At 51.6% G+C, this 17,266-nt stretch overlaps 1 protein-coding gene across 1 annotated transcript; it reads right to left on the bottom strand.

The window, feature by feature from the left end:
- Positions 1 to 1,077: 1,077 nt before the first annotated feature.
- Positions 1,078 to 7,162, bottom strand: ABHD17A (abhydrolase domain containing 17A, depalmitoylase). Its single transcript, XM_033136745.1, has 4 exons — positions 6,802 to 7,162; positions 5,106 to 5,300; positions 2,743 to 2,922; positions 1,078 to 1,643 (listed from the first exon to the last, which is right to left on the bottom strand). Exons 1-4 carry the CDS (start codon positions 7,113 to 7,115, stop codon positions 1,418 to 1,420), a joined length of 915 nt encoding a protein of 304 aa, XP_032992636.1. The 5' UTR covers positions 7,116 to 7,162; the 3' UTR covers positions 1,078 to 1,417.
- Positions 7,163 to 17,266: the final 10,104 nt, after the last annotated feature.

Raw genomic sequence — 17,266 nt, 5'->3', positions numbered from 1 at the left:
GGTGGTGGCACCCTCCCGTCAGATGTCAAGGAAATAAACAATTATCTGACTTTTAGAAGACATCTGAAGGCAGCCCTGTTTAGGGGAGCTTTTAATGGTTGATGTTTTAATATGTTTCTGTATATGGTGGAAGCTGCACAGATTGCCTGGGGAAACCTAGTCAGATGGACAGACCATGAAAAATAAAATTATCATGATTAACTGCGTACAGCAGAAGTCGTGCATGTTAAGACGCGGTTCTCATGCAGGCGAGTTTCTTAGCAACATTTCCTTGCAAGGGAATCTCCTGGACCCGATCCATCGCAGAAGATGTAGCGAAGAGCATTATGAGATGGTGCAGATCTTACAGGAGAGAGGAATGTGGAATTTTCCCCAGGTACCCCAACACACCCAGTTCCAGCCTGCAAGACACACCCAATAACATTTCTCGGGAAACAAATCTGGGTCTTCCAAACTTTTATTCCTCTTTGTTTCAAAAACGAACGGGTGGGAGGCTTCCCCCAAACTCCCCCTCTCACCCCCCCCAAATATACACACACAAAAAAATTCCCTGCGTTACTTGGAATTAAGTAAATTCTGGCTCAAACACATGGGGTATCTGGATACGGCGGGGATATTCAAACAATGGGATTCGGGAGTTTGTGGACGGAACAGGTAAGGTGTCTGTCTGACTCCTGCCAACCCGCTTAATCATGGCCTGTGTGGATCAGACGGGTTGTACTCCACAACCAGGGTTCTCCCCGGTGTGTCCTGGCAAAAACTCCAGGGTGCCACCCGCCGCAGTTCAGGAGAATCTGTAACGGAGGTCCTCCGGCCTCTAGGTGGCGCTGCGCAACGGGCAGCGGAGGCAGAGTGGACCGTTTTGGCCGTCATGCATTTTGGCGCCCCCACCCCAACCTGTGTCCTCGGGGTTAGAGCCGGGGTTCTGCCGCCCCACCCTACCCCTTCCCCCGAGGCTTATTGCTATCTCTGGGACGCGCCGAGAGTTACGAAAAGAAGGATCCGGGAAAATGGGATGTCGTGGTGGCAGCGTAGTGTCGATGGAGGCGTCGTCGGCGTATTTTTTTTTTCTTTTAAAAAAAGGACAGCGATGTGCGGAAACGGCTAGTCTGCAGGCGCCACGCAGGGAGGGGCGGCTCGGCGCGTGGCGTCGACGTCAGAGATGGCAGCGGGGGGCGAACGACCGGCTCCCGGTGTCGGAGGAAATGCCCCCGAGAGAGACCCAAGACTGGCGCCCCTCTGTAACAGAGGACTGAGGGGTCCTCTCCCGCTTTGGTGGGCAAAGGGACTGGCGATCGTTAACACCGTCCTAAAGCCGCGAGCCCCTCGCCATCCTCCTCGCCGGCCCTCCCAACCGAGGTGCGCGCGCCCGCCGGCGCCGGAGGAGGAGAGGGCGAGAAACCAAGACGGGCGGTCGTCAGTTGTTCTGGCTGGCCAGGTCGTGCGAAATGAACTTGCGCAGGCGCTCCAGGTACTGGCTGTACAGTTCAATGTCGTTGTGGCCGGCGCCCTCGACCCAGAGCGGCTCGACGGCCTTCGGGCAGCGCTCGTACAGGGCCAAGCCGTGGGAGAAGTCAATCACCTCGTCCTCCGTGCCGTGGATGAAGAGGACTGGGGAGGTGATCCGGGAGACTTTGTCAATGCTGTGGAAGGGGGGGGGAGAAACATGAGTTATTGGCCTGGTTCGCCCTGTAACGTTAACCATGGTTTTTTTTAAACCATGGGCTTTAAAACAACAACAACAACAACCATGGTTTTTAAACCATATGGTTTTTTTTTAACCATGGTTTTTAAACCATATGGGTTTTTTTAACCATGGGTTTTTAAACCATAGTTTTTTTATGAAAAACAACAACCATGGCTTTTTAAACCATGGGTTTTTTTAAACTATATGGTTTTTTTAACCATGGTTTTTTAAACTATATGGTTTTTTAAACTATATGGTTTTTTTAACCATGGTTTTTTTAACCATAGTGTTTTTTTTAATGAAAAACGACAACCATGGCTTTTTAAACCATAGTATTTTTATGAAAAAACAACAACCATGGCTTTTTAAACCATGTTTTTTTAAAACTATATGGTTTTTTTTAACCATGGTTTTTTTAACCATAGTGTTTTTTTTAAATGAAAAACAACAACCATGGCTTTTTAAACCATAGTTTTTTAAAACAGAGTTCCAAATGAAACAAGGCCCTGATTATTACTATTTTTTTTATATCTTCCCCCCCCACAAACCTCCCCAGGTTTTGTCATCTTCAGAGGAGGCCGTTGAAGGTCCCGCCAGCTTCAGGGGGTTGGACTGGATGGCCCTTGTGGTCTCTTCCAACTCTATGATTCTATGATTCACAGGCACACTTGGTGAGATTGTGGGACAGGGCCTTCTCGGTGCTGGCTGCTCTCAGACTCTGCAACTCCCTCCCTCCCTAGAGAAGCCAGACTGGCTCCCTCCTTGTCCTTCCACCAAGAAGGCTTTCAAGGAACTGGCTCCTTTTAAAGCCTTTCAAAGAGTGCTCTATTTACTATTCCTATCTTAACACACCTGGTTTTTTGTTCTTTACCTTTTTTAAAAAATTCTATTACAGCTTAACGACTTTTTAACCATTTTCAACCTAGCTCTGTTGTTCTAATTTGCGTGTGTGATGTCCGGTGACGGCCGGGAACCCGTGGTCCCACCCTCCATTTGGCAGCACAGAGAAGCACCCAGCCCCAGATCCCATATGCAGACCCTCTCAGCTGCCTTACTTGGGGAAAGCGTCGAAACAGTAGGTCTTCTTGGTTTCCGGGAAGGCGACCCGCATCCCGGAAGTGAGCGGCGAGTGCAGGATGACAGCCGCACACTCATATCGAGAGGCCAGGTCGACCGTGGGCACCGTCCCAATGCTCTGCCCGTACAAGATGATGTTCTCGGGACTGATCCCGTATCTGGGAGGTAGGCAGGGAAGGCGAGAGAGAGAGAGAGAGAGAGCAAAGCCAACTTCAGTTTCAATAATAATAATAATTACTGAACACACCCCTGAACGGGGCAACCGTGCCTCTGAAGAAGAAGAAGAAGAAGAGTTTGGATTCGATATCCCACTTTATCTCTACCCGAAGGAGTCTCAAAGCGGCTCACATTCTCCTTTCCTTTCTTCCTCTGTGGGGTGAGTGGGGCTGAGAGACTTCAGAGAAGTGTGACTAGCCCAAGGTCACCCAACAGCTGCATGTGGAGGAGAAGAGACGCGAATACGGTTCACCAGATTACGAGTCTACCGCTCTTAACCACTACACCACACTGGCTCTCAGAAGGAAGGAGGCAGGAAGGAAGGAAGGAAGGAAGGAAGGAAGGAAGGAAGGAAGGAAGGAAGGAAGGAAGGAAATAAGTGAGGGAAGGAGGCAAGTGATGGCAAAAGTAAGGAAATAAGTGATGATGGAAGGAGGGAAGTGAAGGCAGAAGAAAGAAAGAAAGAAAGAAAGAAAGAGAAGAAGAGTTTGGATTTGATATCCCGCTTTATCGCCACCCGAAGGAGTCTCAAAGCGGCTCACATTCTCCTTTCCCTTCCTCCCCTACAACAAACACTCTGTGGGGTGAGTGGGGCTGAGAGACTTCAGAGAAGTGGGACTAGCCCAAGGTCACCCAGCAGCTGCATGCGGAGGAGCGGGGAAGCGAACCCGGTTCACCAGATTACCGCTCTTAACCACTACACTACACTGGTCTGAAGGACCAGGTGCGCAGCCTGGGAGTCATTTTGGACTCGCAGCTGTCCATGGAGGCGCAGGTCAGTTCTGTGTCCAGGGCAGCTCCATCTGGGATGCAGGATGAGACCCTCCCTGCCCGCAGACTGCCTGGCCAGAATGGTGCATGCTCTGGTTATCTCCCACTTGGACTACTGCCATGCGCTCTGCATGGGGCTACCTTTGAAGGTGACCCAGAAACTACAACTAATCCAGAATGCGGCAGCTAGACTGGGGACTGGGAGCGGCCGCCGGGACCACATAACACCGGTCCTGAAAGACCTCCATTGGCTCCCAGGGCGTTTCCGAGCACAATTCAAAATGTTGGTGCTGACCTTGAAAGCCCCAAATGGCACAGTATCCCTGAAGGAGTGTCTCAACCCCCATCGTCCAGCCCGGACACTGAGGTCCAGCTCCGAGGGCCTTCTGGCGGTTCCCTCCCTGCGAGAAGCGAGGTTACAGGGAACCAGGCAGAGGGCCTTCTCGGTGGTGGCGCCTGCCCTGTGGATCACCCTCACTTCAGATGCCAAGGAGATAAAGAACTATATGACATTTACAAGACATCTTAAGCCAACCCTGCATTGGGAAGTTTTTCATGTTTGATGTTTTATTAAGTTTTTACAAATGCTGTCAGCCACCCGGAGTGCCAGACGGACAGGGCACAATATTAATATACAGAAACATAACCAAACATCAAAACATTAAACACTTCCCTAAACAGGGAGTGCTGCTCTGTCAACGGCCAAAAATGAAAAACTCCATGTGCAGTAGCAGTCCAAACAACCAGAGGCTGGTGAGCAGTAATGATGGAGTAGATACGAGCTGCGAATCTCCTGCAGGAGGAGAACGCTTGACCTTGGTATACGAGCATCCTGAGACCCGTGCGTTTGGAAAATAAAGCTCTATATTTACTCCAGGAAATATGCACAGACTTGGGACTCGGCTGCAAAGAAAATGCTTAAGTGTGTTGCAAAGTGCATTAGGGTAAAAGGTAAAGGACCCTCGGACGGTTAAGTCCAGTCAAAGGTGACTCTGGGGTTGCGGCGCTCATCTTGCTTTCAGGCCGAGGGAGCCCGCGTTTGTCCGCAGACAGCTTCTCGGGTCATGTGTCCAGAAAGACTAAACCGCTTCCGGCGCATGATGGAAACCAGAGCACACGGAAACGCCGTTTACCTTTCTGCCGCAGTGGTACCTATTTATCTACTTGCGCTGCCGTGCTTTCGGCTAGGCTGGCAGGAGCCGGGACAGAGCAACGGGAGCTCACCCCGTCATCGCGGGGATTCGAACCGCCGACCTTCCGATCGGCAAGCCCTAGAGGCTCGGTGGTTTAGACCACTGGGGAACGGCGAGCTACCCAACTGACTTAAACAAGGCACCCTCTCCTCCGCGCTCACCGGGTGCGCAGAGCCTGCCAGGCCGCGTCGACGTCGGCGTACAGATTCTTCTCGGAGGGCTTCCCCGTGCTGACCCCGTACCCGGAGTAGTCGTAGGAGAAGATGTTACAGCTGATTCGGGTGCCCAGGCTGATGTAGAAGCTGCACATCTGGCCCAGGTCCACGGCGTTGCCGTGCGAGAACAGGACGGTGAACCTGCAAGGGGAGGAAGGAGAGAGTTGGAAGGGAACGTCCTGCGTGTGCGGGGCCGGATTGAGGTTCGATGAGGCCGTAAGCTCCTGAAGGCAACGGGGCCCTTTGTATGTCCGGCTGTCCTTTGTCAACAACAAATCGTCGCTGGTTTTTTTTTGGTGTTGAATATACTCAGGTCTTCCGTCCTCAAGGAGGTCTCTTATTTAACAGTTTGCAGCAAACCAGAGGAAGGGATCCTGCTATCAGTTGCAAAGCGGACAGGAAATTCCAAACCGGGGAAAACGCCCTCATCCGCAGCGGAAACAGCTGTGGCGCCAACATCTGTCTTGTTGCTCCTTCCTGGCCGCCGCCCTCCCTTCTTCTCCCTGAGCTGGCAAAATCTCCGCAGAGACCCAGGTTTCAGCACCCCCCCCCCCAGGTACGGCAACGCTGCCTCCCCCCTGCCAATAATAATATTTTTTTATTTTTTATACCCTGCCCATCTGGCTGGGCTTCCCCAGCCACTCTGGGCGGCTCCCAACAGAATATTAAAAACACGATAAAACATCAGATATTGAAAACTTAACAGGGCTGCCTTCAGGTGTCTTCTGAAAGTCAGATAGTTGCTTATTTCCTTGACGTCTGCTGGGAGGGCGTTCCACAGGGCGGGAACCACCACCGAGGCGGGGGGACAGGGAAAAATAGAGGGGGGCGTAGAGGGCCTTCTCGGTGGTGGCGCCTTCCCTGTGGAACGCCCTCCCGTCAGATGTCACCTGAAGGAGCGTCTCCACCCCCATCGTCCAGCCCGAACACTGAGGTCCAGCTCCGAGGGCCTTCTGGCGGTTCCCTCCCTGCGAGAAGCGAGGTTGCAGGGAACCAGGCGGAGGGCCTTCTCGGTGGTGGCGCCCTCCCATCAGATGTCAAGGAAATAAACAATCATCTGACTTTTAGAAGACATCTGAAGGCAGCCCTGTTTAGGGAAGTTTTTAATGTTTAACGCTGTATTATGCTTTTAATATCCAGCTGGGAGCCGCCCAGATGTGCCAGATGGATGGGCTATAAATAATAAATTATTATTATCAATTATTACAAGAATATTTAGAAAGCACAACAAGGTGATTCGGAAGTCAAAAAGTATCTGCGATGTTAGAGGACGTGTCATTGTGGCGTTGTTTTTGTCTCTTTGTGTTGTCCGTTTTGCAACACAGCGGACGCTCGGGTTGCGAACGCGATCCGTGCGGGAGGCGCATTTTCGACCCACGCCGCTGCGTCTGCGCACGACGCAATTTGGCGCTTCTGCGCATGCACAAAGCGCGATTCGGCGCTTCTGCGCATGCGCCGAATCCCAAAAGTAACCCATTCCGTTACTTCTGGCACGGTGTGCAACCCGAAATCGCGCGATCTGAAGCGGCCGTAACCCGAGGTGTTTGTAAAGATAGTACTGTAATAACAGAAAGGCGGAAAGGTGGTGTCCAAATTAAAAGCGAAACGGGATGGAATAAACAGCACCCCAAAACCAGCTCACCTGGCTCCAGGTACACATCGGACATACATGCACCCCACACGGTTCCCCCGGCTGCTCTTGGTCAGGAACACCTCGATGGTGTCCAGTTCCCGCTGGGCATACTGGAAATCGGCTCGGTCCGCCAGGTGGAGTTTCCAGCGGGTCATGGCTCCCCCTCGGGGGGAGGCGCTGCCAGAGCCCCCCGCGGGATCCGGCTCGGGGACGATGGTGTACGTGGGCTCGGGAGGCAGGAAAGCTAGCTTGGCGGCGATGCGCCCGGGGCAGGGCGGGCAACAGAAGAGGCAGCAGAGTTCGCTGACCGTTAGGCCGTTCATGGTGACCGGCGGGGCAGGGGCACGGTTTCGGGAGGGGGACACACACACACACACCCCCGCAGGAGTCCCGGTGCCGGAGTAAAGCAGGGAAGGCGAGAGCGCTTAGGGAAATGTTTTAGCGTCCCGCCGGACGGAGGGAGCCTTTATGACATGCCCACTCCGAAGAACTATGAGAGGGTTCTCCCGCATTCCGGCGTAGGGGGGGGGGCCGCGTTCCGAAGTCTCCCGGCCGAGGATCCGCTTTCCTCTGCAGAGTCCTAAAAACAGAAAGAGAGAGAGGGCAAGAGTATTATCGGCACAGAAATGGAAGCGAGAAGAATCACCGACAATAGAAGAACGGCAAACGAAGGTGATGGACTACAGCGGTACCTCTGGTTATGAACGGGGTCCGTTCCGGAGAACCCGTCCGTAACCTGAAAGGTCCGCAACCTGAAGAGCTGCGTTTGCGCATGCAGGCGATGCGATCCGGCGCTTCTGCGCACGACATCATTATTTCAGGCATTGCGATATATCAGTATATCGCGATGTTCAGCTGGTGACACATCGCGAATTGAAAACCAGCTCCATCCTTATTTCAGACATTGCGATATATCGCGGCGGTGAAAACCAGATATCGCCCAGCGCTTCCTATTGCTACTGTGTCTCGCACCTGCACCCTGCACTGCTCTCATTTCGCCTCTAGAGTTTAGGCTCCCAAGCCCCCTTTCTGCAACCTTGAGGACTAACGGCATGTGTTTGTTTTTTAAAACAAAACCGCCCCCGGAAGCTGAAGACGTGCTCTGAAGCCCGGTGAGTAAGGGAGATGTCGGAGCCATGTGTCCGTCCGTCCCCCCAGTCACCTCGATGCCAAGCCACATGATTCACCCAAAGGAGTTACACCCCACAGCCACAGCAAAGGCTTCTCGCGGAAGCGATGAAGTCAGCTCCCACAGCTATGGAGAGCACCAAACACTGTCTGGAACGCACGAAGAACTAGCCCCAAATAGCTCTGGGGTGGCTCAGTCTAAAACCGGAGAGTGGGTGGCAATTAAAGCCAACACCCGTCCTACTCGTGAGTAGACCCAACTTGGTCCCTTGGTTCTCAAACGCCTTGGTACTCAAAACAACTTGGAACCCAAACACTGCAAACCCGGAAGCAAGTGTTCCGGTTTGCGAACTTTTTCCGGAAGCCGAACGTGCTCCGTTTTGAGTGCCACGCTTCCGCTTTGAGCGTTAGGTCTGTCTGTTTTTGCTATCAATCTTGCGTTTTTCGTGGCTCTTTTTCGTTTTGCATTTTTTGTGGCTGTGCGGAACCCAGTCCGGCTACCGATGGATCGATGGCGCGACAGCAGTACATTGTTTATTGATTTCATTTTATGGGTCGGTGGTCTCGTTAGATAGTAAAATTCACATTGAATTGCTGTTTTAGGGGTTGTTTTTAAAAGTCTGGAACGGATTGATCCGTTTTGCATTCCTTTCTATGGGAAAGCGCGCCTCGGTTTTGGAACGCTTTGGTTTTGGAACGGACTTCCGGAACGGATTAAGTTTGAGAACCATGGTACCGCTGCATATATACACAGACATTTTCCGCAGTCCAGGGCAGAGTCAGCCAAGCTGACTCCTACTACAAATTCCAAAAAAATTATAAATATTAATAAATCATCGCTGCAGAGCTGTCTGTGGATTGGACAAGGCTTTTTTATAAATTAAAAAAACAGGATGCACAGCCCTGTCAAACGGTGTACCATGGAAAAACAGTAATGACATCATCCGCTGCTGCCTGCCTTTTAAACACACACCGCTAGATATTCAACTTGGCCAGATGTATCTGGGGGAAGGAGGAGGTGGGGCACGCAACTCAGGAGGGGGGGCTGACTTCAGAGTAAACAGGTAAGGGTTCAGACACCCGGACTGCTCTACTGTGTGTGTGTGTGTGCTCTGGAAAGGGTCGAAGTTTGCAAAACGACCCCCCCCCCCAATACACACGCAAACGGAGAGAACGCAAACAGTTCCCAACTAGGTCCGAGGAGGAGGAGGAGGAGGAGACCTACTGAAATCAATGGGCCTTTCGGTGGGTTTACCAGTGCTGTGGCATCTGGCAGACATACCACCCATATCTTGGTGCTCTGCAAAATAAAAGGAAGAAAAAGAGGGGGCCGTTCAGAAGTTTTAAGAAGGCGACCTCCCAGGTTCAGTCTCGAAGCCACTAGAGAGCCGCTGCCAGCCCGTTCCGGCAATACTGAGGGAGATGGACCCACTGCTCAAGGCAGCTTCGCAGCCTCCCGATTTAAATCCACGCTAGCCCAGATCCTTCAGGACTGGCATCGCGTTCTGGACGACGGCACCTCCAGGACGGGCTGGTGGGGGGGGGGGGAGAGAGAGCCCGTTCCTTGCCCGAAACCCTGGGGAGTCCCTGCCGGTCCGCGTCGGCAACAGCGCGCTCGGTGGAGCCGCCGGGCCGACTCGCGAGGAGGAGGTCCCTAAAGGCAGCTCAGCTCGGGGGAGAAGGGAGGCCGAAGGCGCACACCGATAATCTCCACTCCTCGGGGAGGGAGGCGCGCGCAAAGCGAAAGGAAACTCAACCCGGATCGGGCTCGCAGCCACCGACTCCCCTCCCTGCACCCTCTCGTCTCTATCCGCCGCGGGATCCTAAGGGCAAGTGACGCCCCTTCCTCCCCCGGATAATCACCCTCGCCGCCGCGCGTCCCTCTCCAAGTCCCGACGGGGGTCTCTCCAAAGCGCTCTTTGGCGCACGGCAGCTGGCGTCTCTCTCTTTCTCTCCCTCCGTCTGGCTGGCTTCCTCCCTCCTCTCCCGGCAGCAGCTGCTCGGAACTAGCCGCCCAGCACCGGCCAGGCCCCGATCCGCCGCCTCCGGGCCCCCGCCCGGCCGCTGCAACCGGCCCCCGCCGCCGCCGCCGCCGCGCTCCGCATTACGCGCCCGGGGCCTGGAACTTGGAGACGCGGCTGGCGCTGGCTCGCTGCTCTTCGGCGCCTCCCCTTCGGCGCCTCCTGCTCCTCCTCCCGAGGAGGCGGATGTGACAGCAGCGACAGCCGCACTGGAAATGACGACGGGGCGGCAGGAGGAGCCGGAGGTGGAGCGTGGCCTCCTCCGCCTGGCACGGGAACAAACTGTTGCCACGCTGGGGAAAGGCTTCCCGAAGCGCCGCGCCGCGCCAGAGGTGGCCCGGTGCTTCTCTTTTTGAGTCATTTTCTCGCGGGGAAAGACCCAAGAGACCCCCCCCCGCGTTTCGCCTGCAGAGGGGCATCCCCAGGAACGGCTCTTTGCATTACTCTCTGGAGAGCCGCTGCGTGTGGGCAATTGGCCTGGCTCAGTATAAGGCAGATTTCCTGTGCGTCTCTGTATGAGTCGCTGCACTTTTCTTAGTTACTCCCCATTATGCTGGACAGGGGGGCGACAGTTTTATGTATGTTGGAAGCTGCCCAGAGTGGCTGCAGCAACCCAATAATAATAAATAATAATAAAAAAATATTATCGTTATTATTATGGCATAGGACATCCCTATTTTCACCGGAGAAATGTTGGAGGGTATGCTACATCAGGTGTACCTGTTGCAACTCTGCATGAGTCACTGCATGTTGTACCTGCATCTGAGTGTGTGCATGCATTTAGGCAGGTGTCAGCAAACATTTTCAGCAGGGGGCCGGTCCGCTGTCCCTCAGACCTTGTGGGGGGGCTGGAATATACAGGTATTTTGAAGGGGGGGAAATGAACGAATTCCTGTGCCCCACAAATAACCCAGAGATCCATTTTAAATAAAAGGACACATTCTACTCATGTAAAAACACGCTGGTTCCCGCACTGTTCGTGAGCCAGATTTAGAAGGCGATAGGGCTGGATCTGGGCCCCGGGCCTTAGTTTGCCTACCCATGCATTTAGGGCTATTTTGAGTAAAACTACAACCTTTAGAAGACATCTGAAGGCAACCCCTGTATAGGGAAGCCTTTTAATGTGTATTATTATTATTTTTTATATTTGTGGAAAGCTGCCTCTCAGAGCGGCTGATGTTTATAATCGGGATTTCCTTTTTCAGTAACTGGAAGCCATGGGTTCGGGTCCTACCCTCCGGAGCAGGAGAAAACGAGCTCGTTCCACCTTCCGCGTGACAGCCCTTCAGATGTTTGAAGGCCACATCTCTTTTTTTTCCCTTTGCGCCTGCCTGACAGGTGGAAATCCAACCGGCGAAGCTTTTAGCCCCCCTTCTTTGTTTCTGAAAGCAAGGGCCAAACACTAACCCTGTTTGGTCAGCAGATGGAGATAGTGGACCACAATTGGACATGCTGGCTTTTAACTCTGTAAAAGCTATACACACACACACACACACACACACACCATATTTTCTGTCTATAAGACGCCCCCTATTCTTGGGGGGCTCCAAATTAAGAAAACACCCCTCAGCACTACCTGTGTATATGTTGTAAAAATTTTAAGGTATTTTATTTATATATAATAATAATTGTTATTAATGTACCAAAACAAATAAGGCCACATGTCTGCAAAACAGCACAGGAAGACAGGCCTCACTCCATTTTTGACTCCCAACTGACCAAGTATTTCTTTGTCTCAGGAAACAAAAAGGGGGGGGGTGCCTCTGCCTGAGTGATAATCTCTGGCATCCTGATACCTGAGTGCCAGACAAAAGGGTGTGATTAACTTGGCTGGGAAATTTTGTTGTCGTTCAGTTGTGTCCGACTCTTTGTGACCCCACCGTCCAGGGGTCCTTTGCCTTTTACTCTAATGCACTTTGCAACACACTTAAGCGTTTTCTTTGCAGCCGAGTCCCAAGTCTGTGCATATTTCCTGGAGTAAATATAGAGCTTTATTTTCCAAACGCACAGGTCTCAGGATGCTCGTATACCAAGGTCAAGCGTTCTCCTCCTGCAGGAGATTCACCACTCTGTTCAACTCCATCATTACTGCTCACCAGCCTCTGGTTGTTTGGACTGCTACTGCACATGGAGGTTTCATTTTTGGCCGTTGACGGAGCAGCACTCCCCTTTTGAATTTTATGGGTTGCGACTCATCGGTTAGATTTCCAACTCGCCTTTCATCTAACCGGTAAGCAGGTTTTTAAATGAACGAACAAACCACATGGACTAGAAACTTGGGGGCAGTTGGTTTAAAAAGGAAACGGAGCTTCTTGAGAAGTTTATATGCATGTTTGAGAGGAAGGCAGGATATATAAATTCGGCAAATAAAAGATACAAACAGAGAGGGCACCACATTGACTTGATAATTTGGGTCACTCCTTTCTTCAACCTTTCCCTGCTTTGCAATGTTGTATTTTCCCTTTTTAGAAGCCTGAAAAACTCCCGTTATTTGCATATAATAACTGCATATAATTGCATATAATAATGAAAAACCAGAGATTTGCATATAAAAAAGACACAAGAGGCTGCGAGAGAGTTGAAAGCATAGCTTATTTAATTTTTATACATTTTTTTCTCATTTTTTGCAACTTTTTTCTCATTTTTTTCACCCTTTTTCTTATTTTTTTTCTTATTTTTTTTTAATTGTCCTTTCGGAATTTTATTTTTTTATTTTCCTTTTGCATAGGGGGTGGGGGTGGGGAGGAGAAAAGGAACGAAAACCAGAGCCGGCTTTCGGATAATGGTACATTTAAAAAAAAAAAAAAAAGGAAGGAAGGAAGGAAGAAAAGTGCATTGGCTAAAAAAAGAAAAAGAAAAAAAGTATGCGTATGACAAATGCTAGAATCAAATACTGTGAAAAGCACTGGAGAAAAGCAAGCCTGTGTGTGCATGTGAGTGAATGGGGGGCCATGGTGAGCCCGGCTGAAATGAGGAGGGAGGGATGAATTGCAGTTTGCTGTGTTGTTGGACCGAGATCTGAGTTGCAGCCGATTATTTCGTTCCTCGGGTACGTCTACGCTATATATCGACACCTCCATACAAACCCCAACCGCCCAATGAACCTTGGGAACCGTAGTTTAGCCGGGTGCCTGGGAACTGTGGGCTGACGATCCCTGCTTGCAGCATGACAGGGCCGGGTTCGAGAGTTCGTTGTGCTCAGAGTAGACCCCTTGAAGAGCGAACGGATGGGGTTGACACAAAGGGCCCCATCAGTTCCAGATGCGACTTTCCAATACGTCTACTCTGAGTCGGGTTCTGTGCAACCCACCGTTCCCAGCAGAGAAGGGCCGGCCGCTAAACCAGTTTAAGGCTGCGGTGTAGACGAGGCCACATCTGTTTCCTCTTTGGCCGGGAAACAGTCCCAGTTCACTCTCCCCAACCGCGTATACGTGTGTTAACTTAGCAAGCAGCAAGCGAGAGACAGAGCAAACTATTATTGCGACATTTGTAAAATATAAACGACAGAAGTGTGTTTGCGGGGAAGAAAATGAACTTCGGGTCAGATATACGGAAAAAGAGGGGGTCGGGGGAAACGAAAGATGGAAGGAAATGAGAATCGTTGCCAGCTGAATCTTGGCCCGACTCTGAGAAACATTCTTGCCTCGGTTAACCCCCCCCATGCTCCCTTCCTCTTCCTCCTCCTCCTCCACCTCCTCCAGACTACGCAATGACAACAGAGAACATGAACCCAAAAGGATAAAACTTCACAAACGGAAAAGTGTGGCTCAAGGTCTTGGGGGGCAGCGACATCCCGGCTGGGCAGTGCTGTCGGAGAAAGAGGTACGGGCCAATAAATCCGTCAAGCCTCGGTTTCCCTCTTAGTTTCCTCACTCCCTCTATCTTAAATCCAGTCTGCTCAATTCAATTTCGGCATCCGTTTGCTTTTAAAAAAGAAACTCGCAGAAAAATCCGCTCGCATTTCTGTCCCTGTTAATATACAGCGGTACCTCGGTTTACGAGCTTAATCCGTTCCGGAAGTCAGTTCTTAAACCAAACCCGTTCTGAAACCGAGGCGCGCTTTCCCTAATGTGGCCTCCCGCCGCCGGTGCCCTTCCACCGTTCGCCTTCCGTTCGTAGACCGAGGTGAAGTTCGCAAACCGGAACGCTACTCCCGGTTTTGCGGAGTTCGTAAACCGAATAGTTCGTTAACAGGGCTGTTCGTAACCCGAGGTACCACTGTAGTTGCTTCGTAGATAATTTTGCCTCAACCATGCATCCCCCCCCCCTAACAGACAATTGACTGGAATATAGTGCATTATATCTACAGGATTTCCCCGGGATTCCAATGGCGGAATTAGCGTCCGGGGGAATTCTGGGGAATCGGCAAAACGCCCGGGTTTTTTTTTTTTGGAAACTCAGCAACTTCCCCACAAAAAGCTCAACTACTTGAAATATGGCAACATTTGCAGGGCAGCCTTTGCAGAACTGCGCTGGAAATTTTTGCACCTGCTCAGATTTCGAAGGACCGCAGGATGTTGGGTTGATCGTATTGAAAAGCAAACCAAATCAATTCCTTTCCCTGTCCCTTTGACAGCTGCCAATCACATCCGTGTCATTTTATTTGTAGTCGAGGAGAGTTATCAACTCTTTCATTTGTATAGCTGTAATTTCTTTTTAATTTCTTAGAATGCGTTTTGTGTAGTCAGCCATCTAGCTATATCTGGATCTGATTGCATTCGATTCCTTTGCTTATGGAAGGTTCTGCAAGTCTCCCCGAATCAGACTGAACTCGTAATAGGGTCGAGCGGGCGTGCCAACCAACTTAGCCCCGCCCACCTGGCTCCTCCCCCTCAACCAAGCCCCGCCCACTCGACCTACCCCTCGGCCAATCCTGACAGCACTGCATCAGCCAGGAGGGAAGTAGAATGAGGGGTGCCAGATCTCTCCTCCCAGGATTGAATTTGGGGCCCTTTCATACCGTAACGCCACAGATTTACGAGAGCAAAAATTACCCGGGGTAGATAGGTGATCAGGGCTCAAGGAAGCACAATCCAGCAGCAAATTTCATAGGCACAGCATAAATTATATTTTTGGTATTCCAGAATTGTGCTGGCTTCTGTTTCCTTGGCGCGAGTATACAGTTATTGTCCTTGTCGTATTATTGTCCGGCGACAGGTTATGGGCCCAGTGGGGATCGGACGTCTCCGGGAAATTCACAAAACACGCCACAACCTTGTAGGTTCGAGACAGGACAGGGAAGGCTGTGTGTGTTAGCAGAAGGGGAGATGCCAGGAAAAACCAACAAACCATGACTGATCCCAGTAAAAACCTTATTTCCAAAGGCAGCCCCCCCCCCACACAAATAACAACTTCCCCCAAACTCTCGGGGTTTGGGGAAACGGATGCAGCGATCGACGGAGCAGGTTAAGCAGCCGCTCCTCCGAATGTCACGCCCTCGCTTAATCCGGTTTCAATCTGGATTTTGACTGCGGTGGTGGCGCCTCCCTCCCTCCCGCTCCCACACCGCATCATCTTTTTTGGGCGTCCTTGGCTAAACCGGATTCGGAGCGGTTCCGTCCGAGACGGAAAAAGGAGCATTTCACAGGCTGATTCAGTCCGGAAGCGGCTCGTTTTGGAAGGAAGCTGGGAGAAATCTAAGGCTCTTCTAGGTCTCTTCTGAAATAAACTCGCGGGGCGGAAGCTGGGGGTTGTTGCTGGGACATAGCCTCACCCTAAAAGCCTCGTGTCCAGCTGTCATCGAACGACAGCTTCCATCAGCTCGCCAATATTTTTCCGGGAAACGTTTAGGGTGTCTCCCCCCCCCCAACACCTTTTGAGGACAACGGAAAACCCTAAACCGACACAAAACCCACCGCTTCTTAATTTTCACTCGGGACAGCCCTCCTCCCCCAGCATCTTGTGGGGGGCAGAGGACTCCCCACCTCAAATCCACAAATGTGCAAGTTAAAAGAAGCTGGTGTGTGTGTGTGTTTTCCTTTCAAAAAAAAAAAAAAAAAAAAGAGAAGCAGCAATTTAATAAAATTATATTGCAAAAGAAGTTTTTTTTTCCTTTTTAAAAAAGATATAGATATATACACACAGTGCTCCCCACCCCCAGCCATGTTGCGAGATTATCCTGGCTTCCAAGGAAGGATTGTCAGTTTAGACTCTTTGCCCCTCCGGCCAGACCAATTTAAAAGAAGAAAAGGGGGGAAGGGGGAGAAAAGACCTTTCGTTTTAACGAAATAGCCTTGTCGGGGGCCGAGAAGCGATTTGGGGCGGGGGGGGGGGGTGGAGACACCCACGGAGACGCGTCGGATGCGAGTCACCGCGTCACCCGGGCGGCAAGAACCTCCCCCCGCCCCAATCCGGCGTAGCACCATAAAGGTAAATACAATATTCTGTACACAATTTCTCTCCCGCGGGGCCCTTTCGAACAAAAAGTATATAAAAAAAATATGTAGTGCATGAGGAAGGCAAGAGGGCGCGCCCCCGAGCGTGTGCCTTGCATAGAAGTGGGTGTAGGCTTCCTCGGGTAGGGTCCACAGTGCGAATGGCGCTACGGGGAAGCTCTCGTTGCTGACGGTTGGGGGGTGATGGGAGCTTGGCGTGTCCCTGGAGGACCAGGGCAAGGGGGCCTCTCGTTCCTGCACTAAGGAAAATACAACCCCGCGGCACGCGAGATATGGAGGAATGCCTCTGTTCCGACGAGGCATTCTCACCCGGGATAGGGGAATGCTTCTTCAGAACCGGTGGCCGGACTCTTTACAGCCTCAACATCCCTAGCAGAAGGCATCAAGGATGCAATTCAGGAGCTGCTGGAAGGCCGCCGCACCCCACACACATCATATGGGGGAGCAGGATGGGATTCCCCCCCCCAAAACACCCTGGGGTTCCCTTCTCGCCACCCACTCTTCATCCCGCAGCCTTCTCCCCCTTCCTCGCCTCCCTGATTGTCTGGAGACCTGCTCCGCTGACGGCGAGTCGGAAATCGCCTCCGGGCGACTCATCCTGCACCCCTATAGAGAGCTGCGCCTCTCTCCTCACCCTGCAACTTAGTTCCCAATTCCGTTTACGGTTTCTTGCAGCTCCCTCCTTCTTTTTTAAGTTTTCTGCCACGGAAGAATTGCACATCATGTCCTCCACTCTTAAGACCGCCTGTTCCCACCCGGGGGGACCCCATAAATAAACCAACAAGTGCAGCTGCTGAGATGGGGTTGCATAGGTGCGATTGCTGCAAGGCTTTTTGTGTTGTGTCTGCGGTTTTTATTTGAGTTCGCGGAAATGTGCCCAAGCGCCTTAATATTATTTTTTTAAAAGGTGGGGAGAATCTCGGCGCAAAC

This window comes from Lacerta agilis, chromosome 18 (assembly GCF_009819535.1).
Source record: "Lacerta agilis isolate rLacAgi1 chromosome 18, rLacAgi1.pri, whole genome shotgun sequence".
NCBI lineage: Eukaryota > Metazoa > Chordata > Lepidosauria > Squamata > Lacertidae > Lacerta > Lacerta agilis.
Note: the sequence above shows the minus strand (reverse complement) of the source record. Positions and strands in the feature narration are given on the sequence as shown.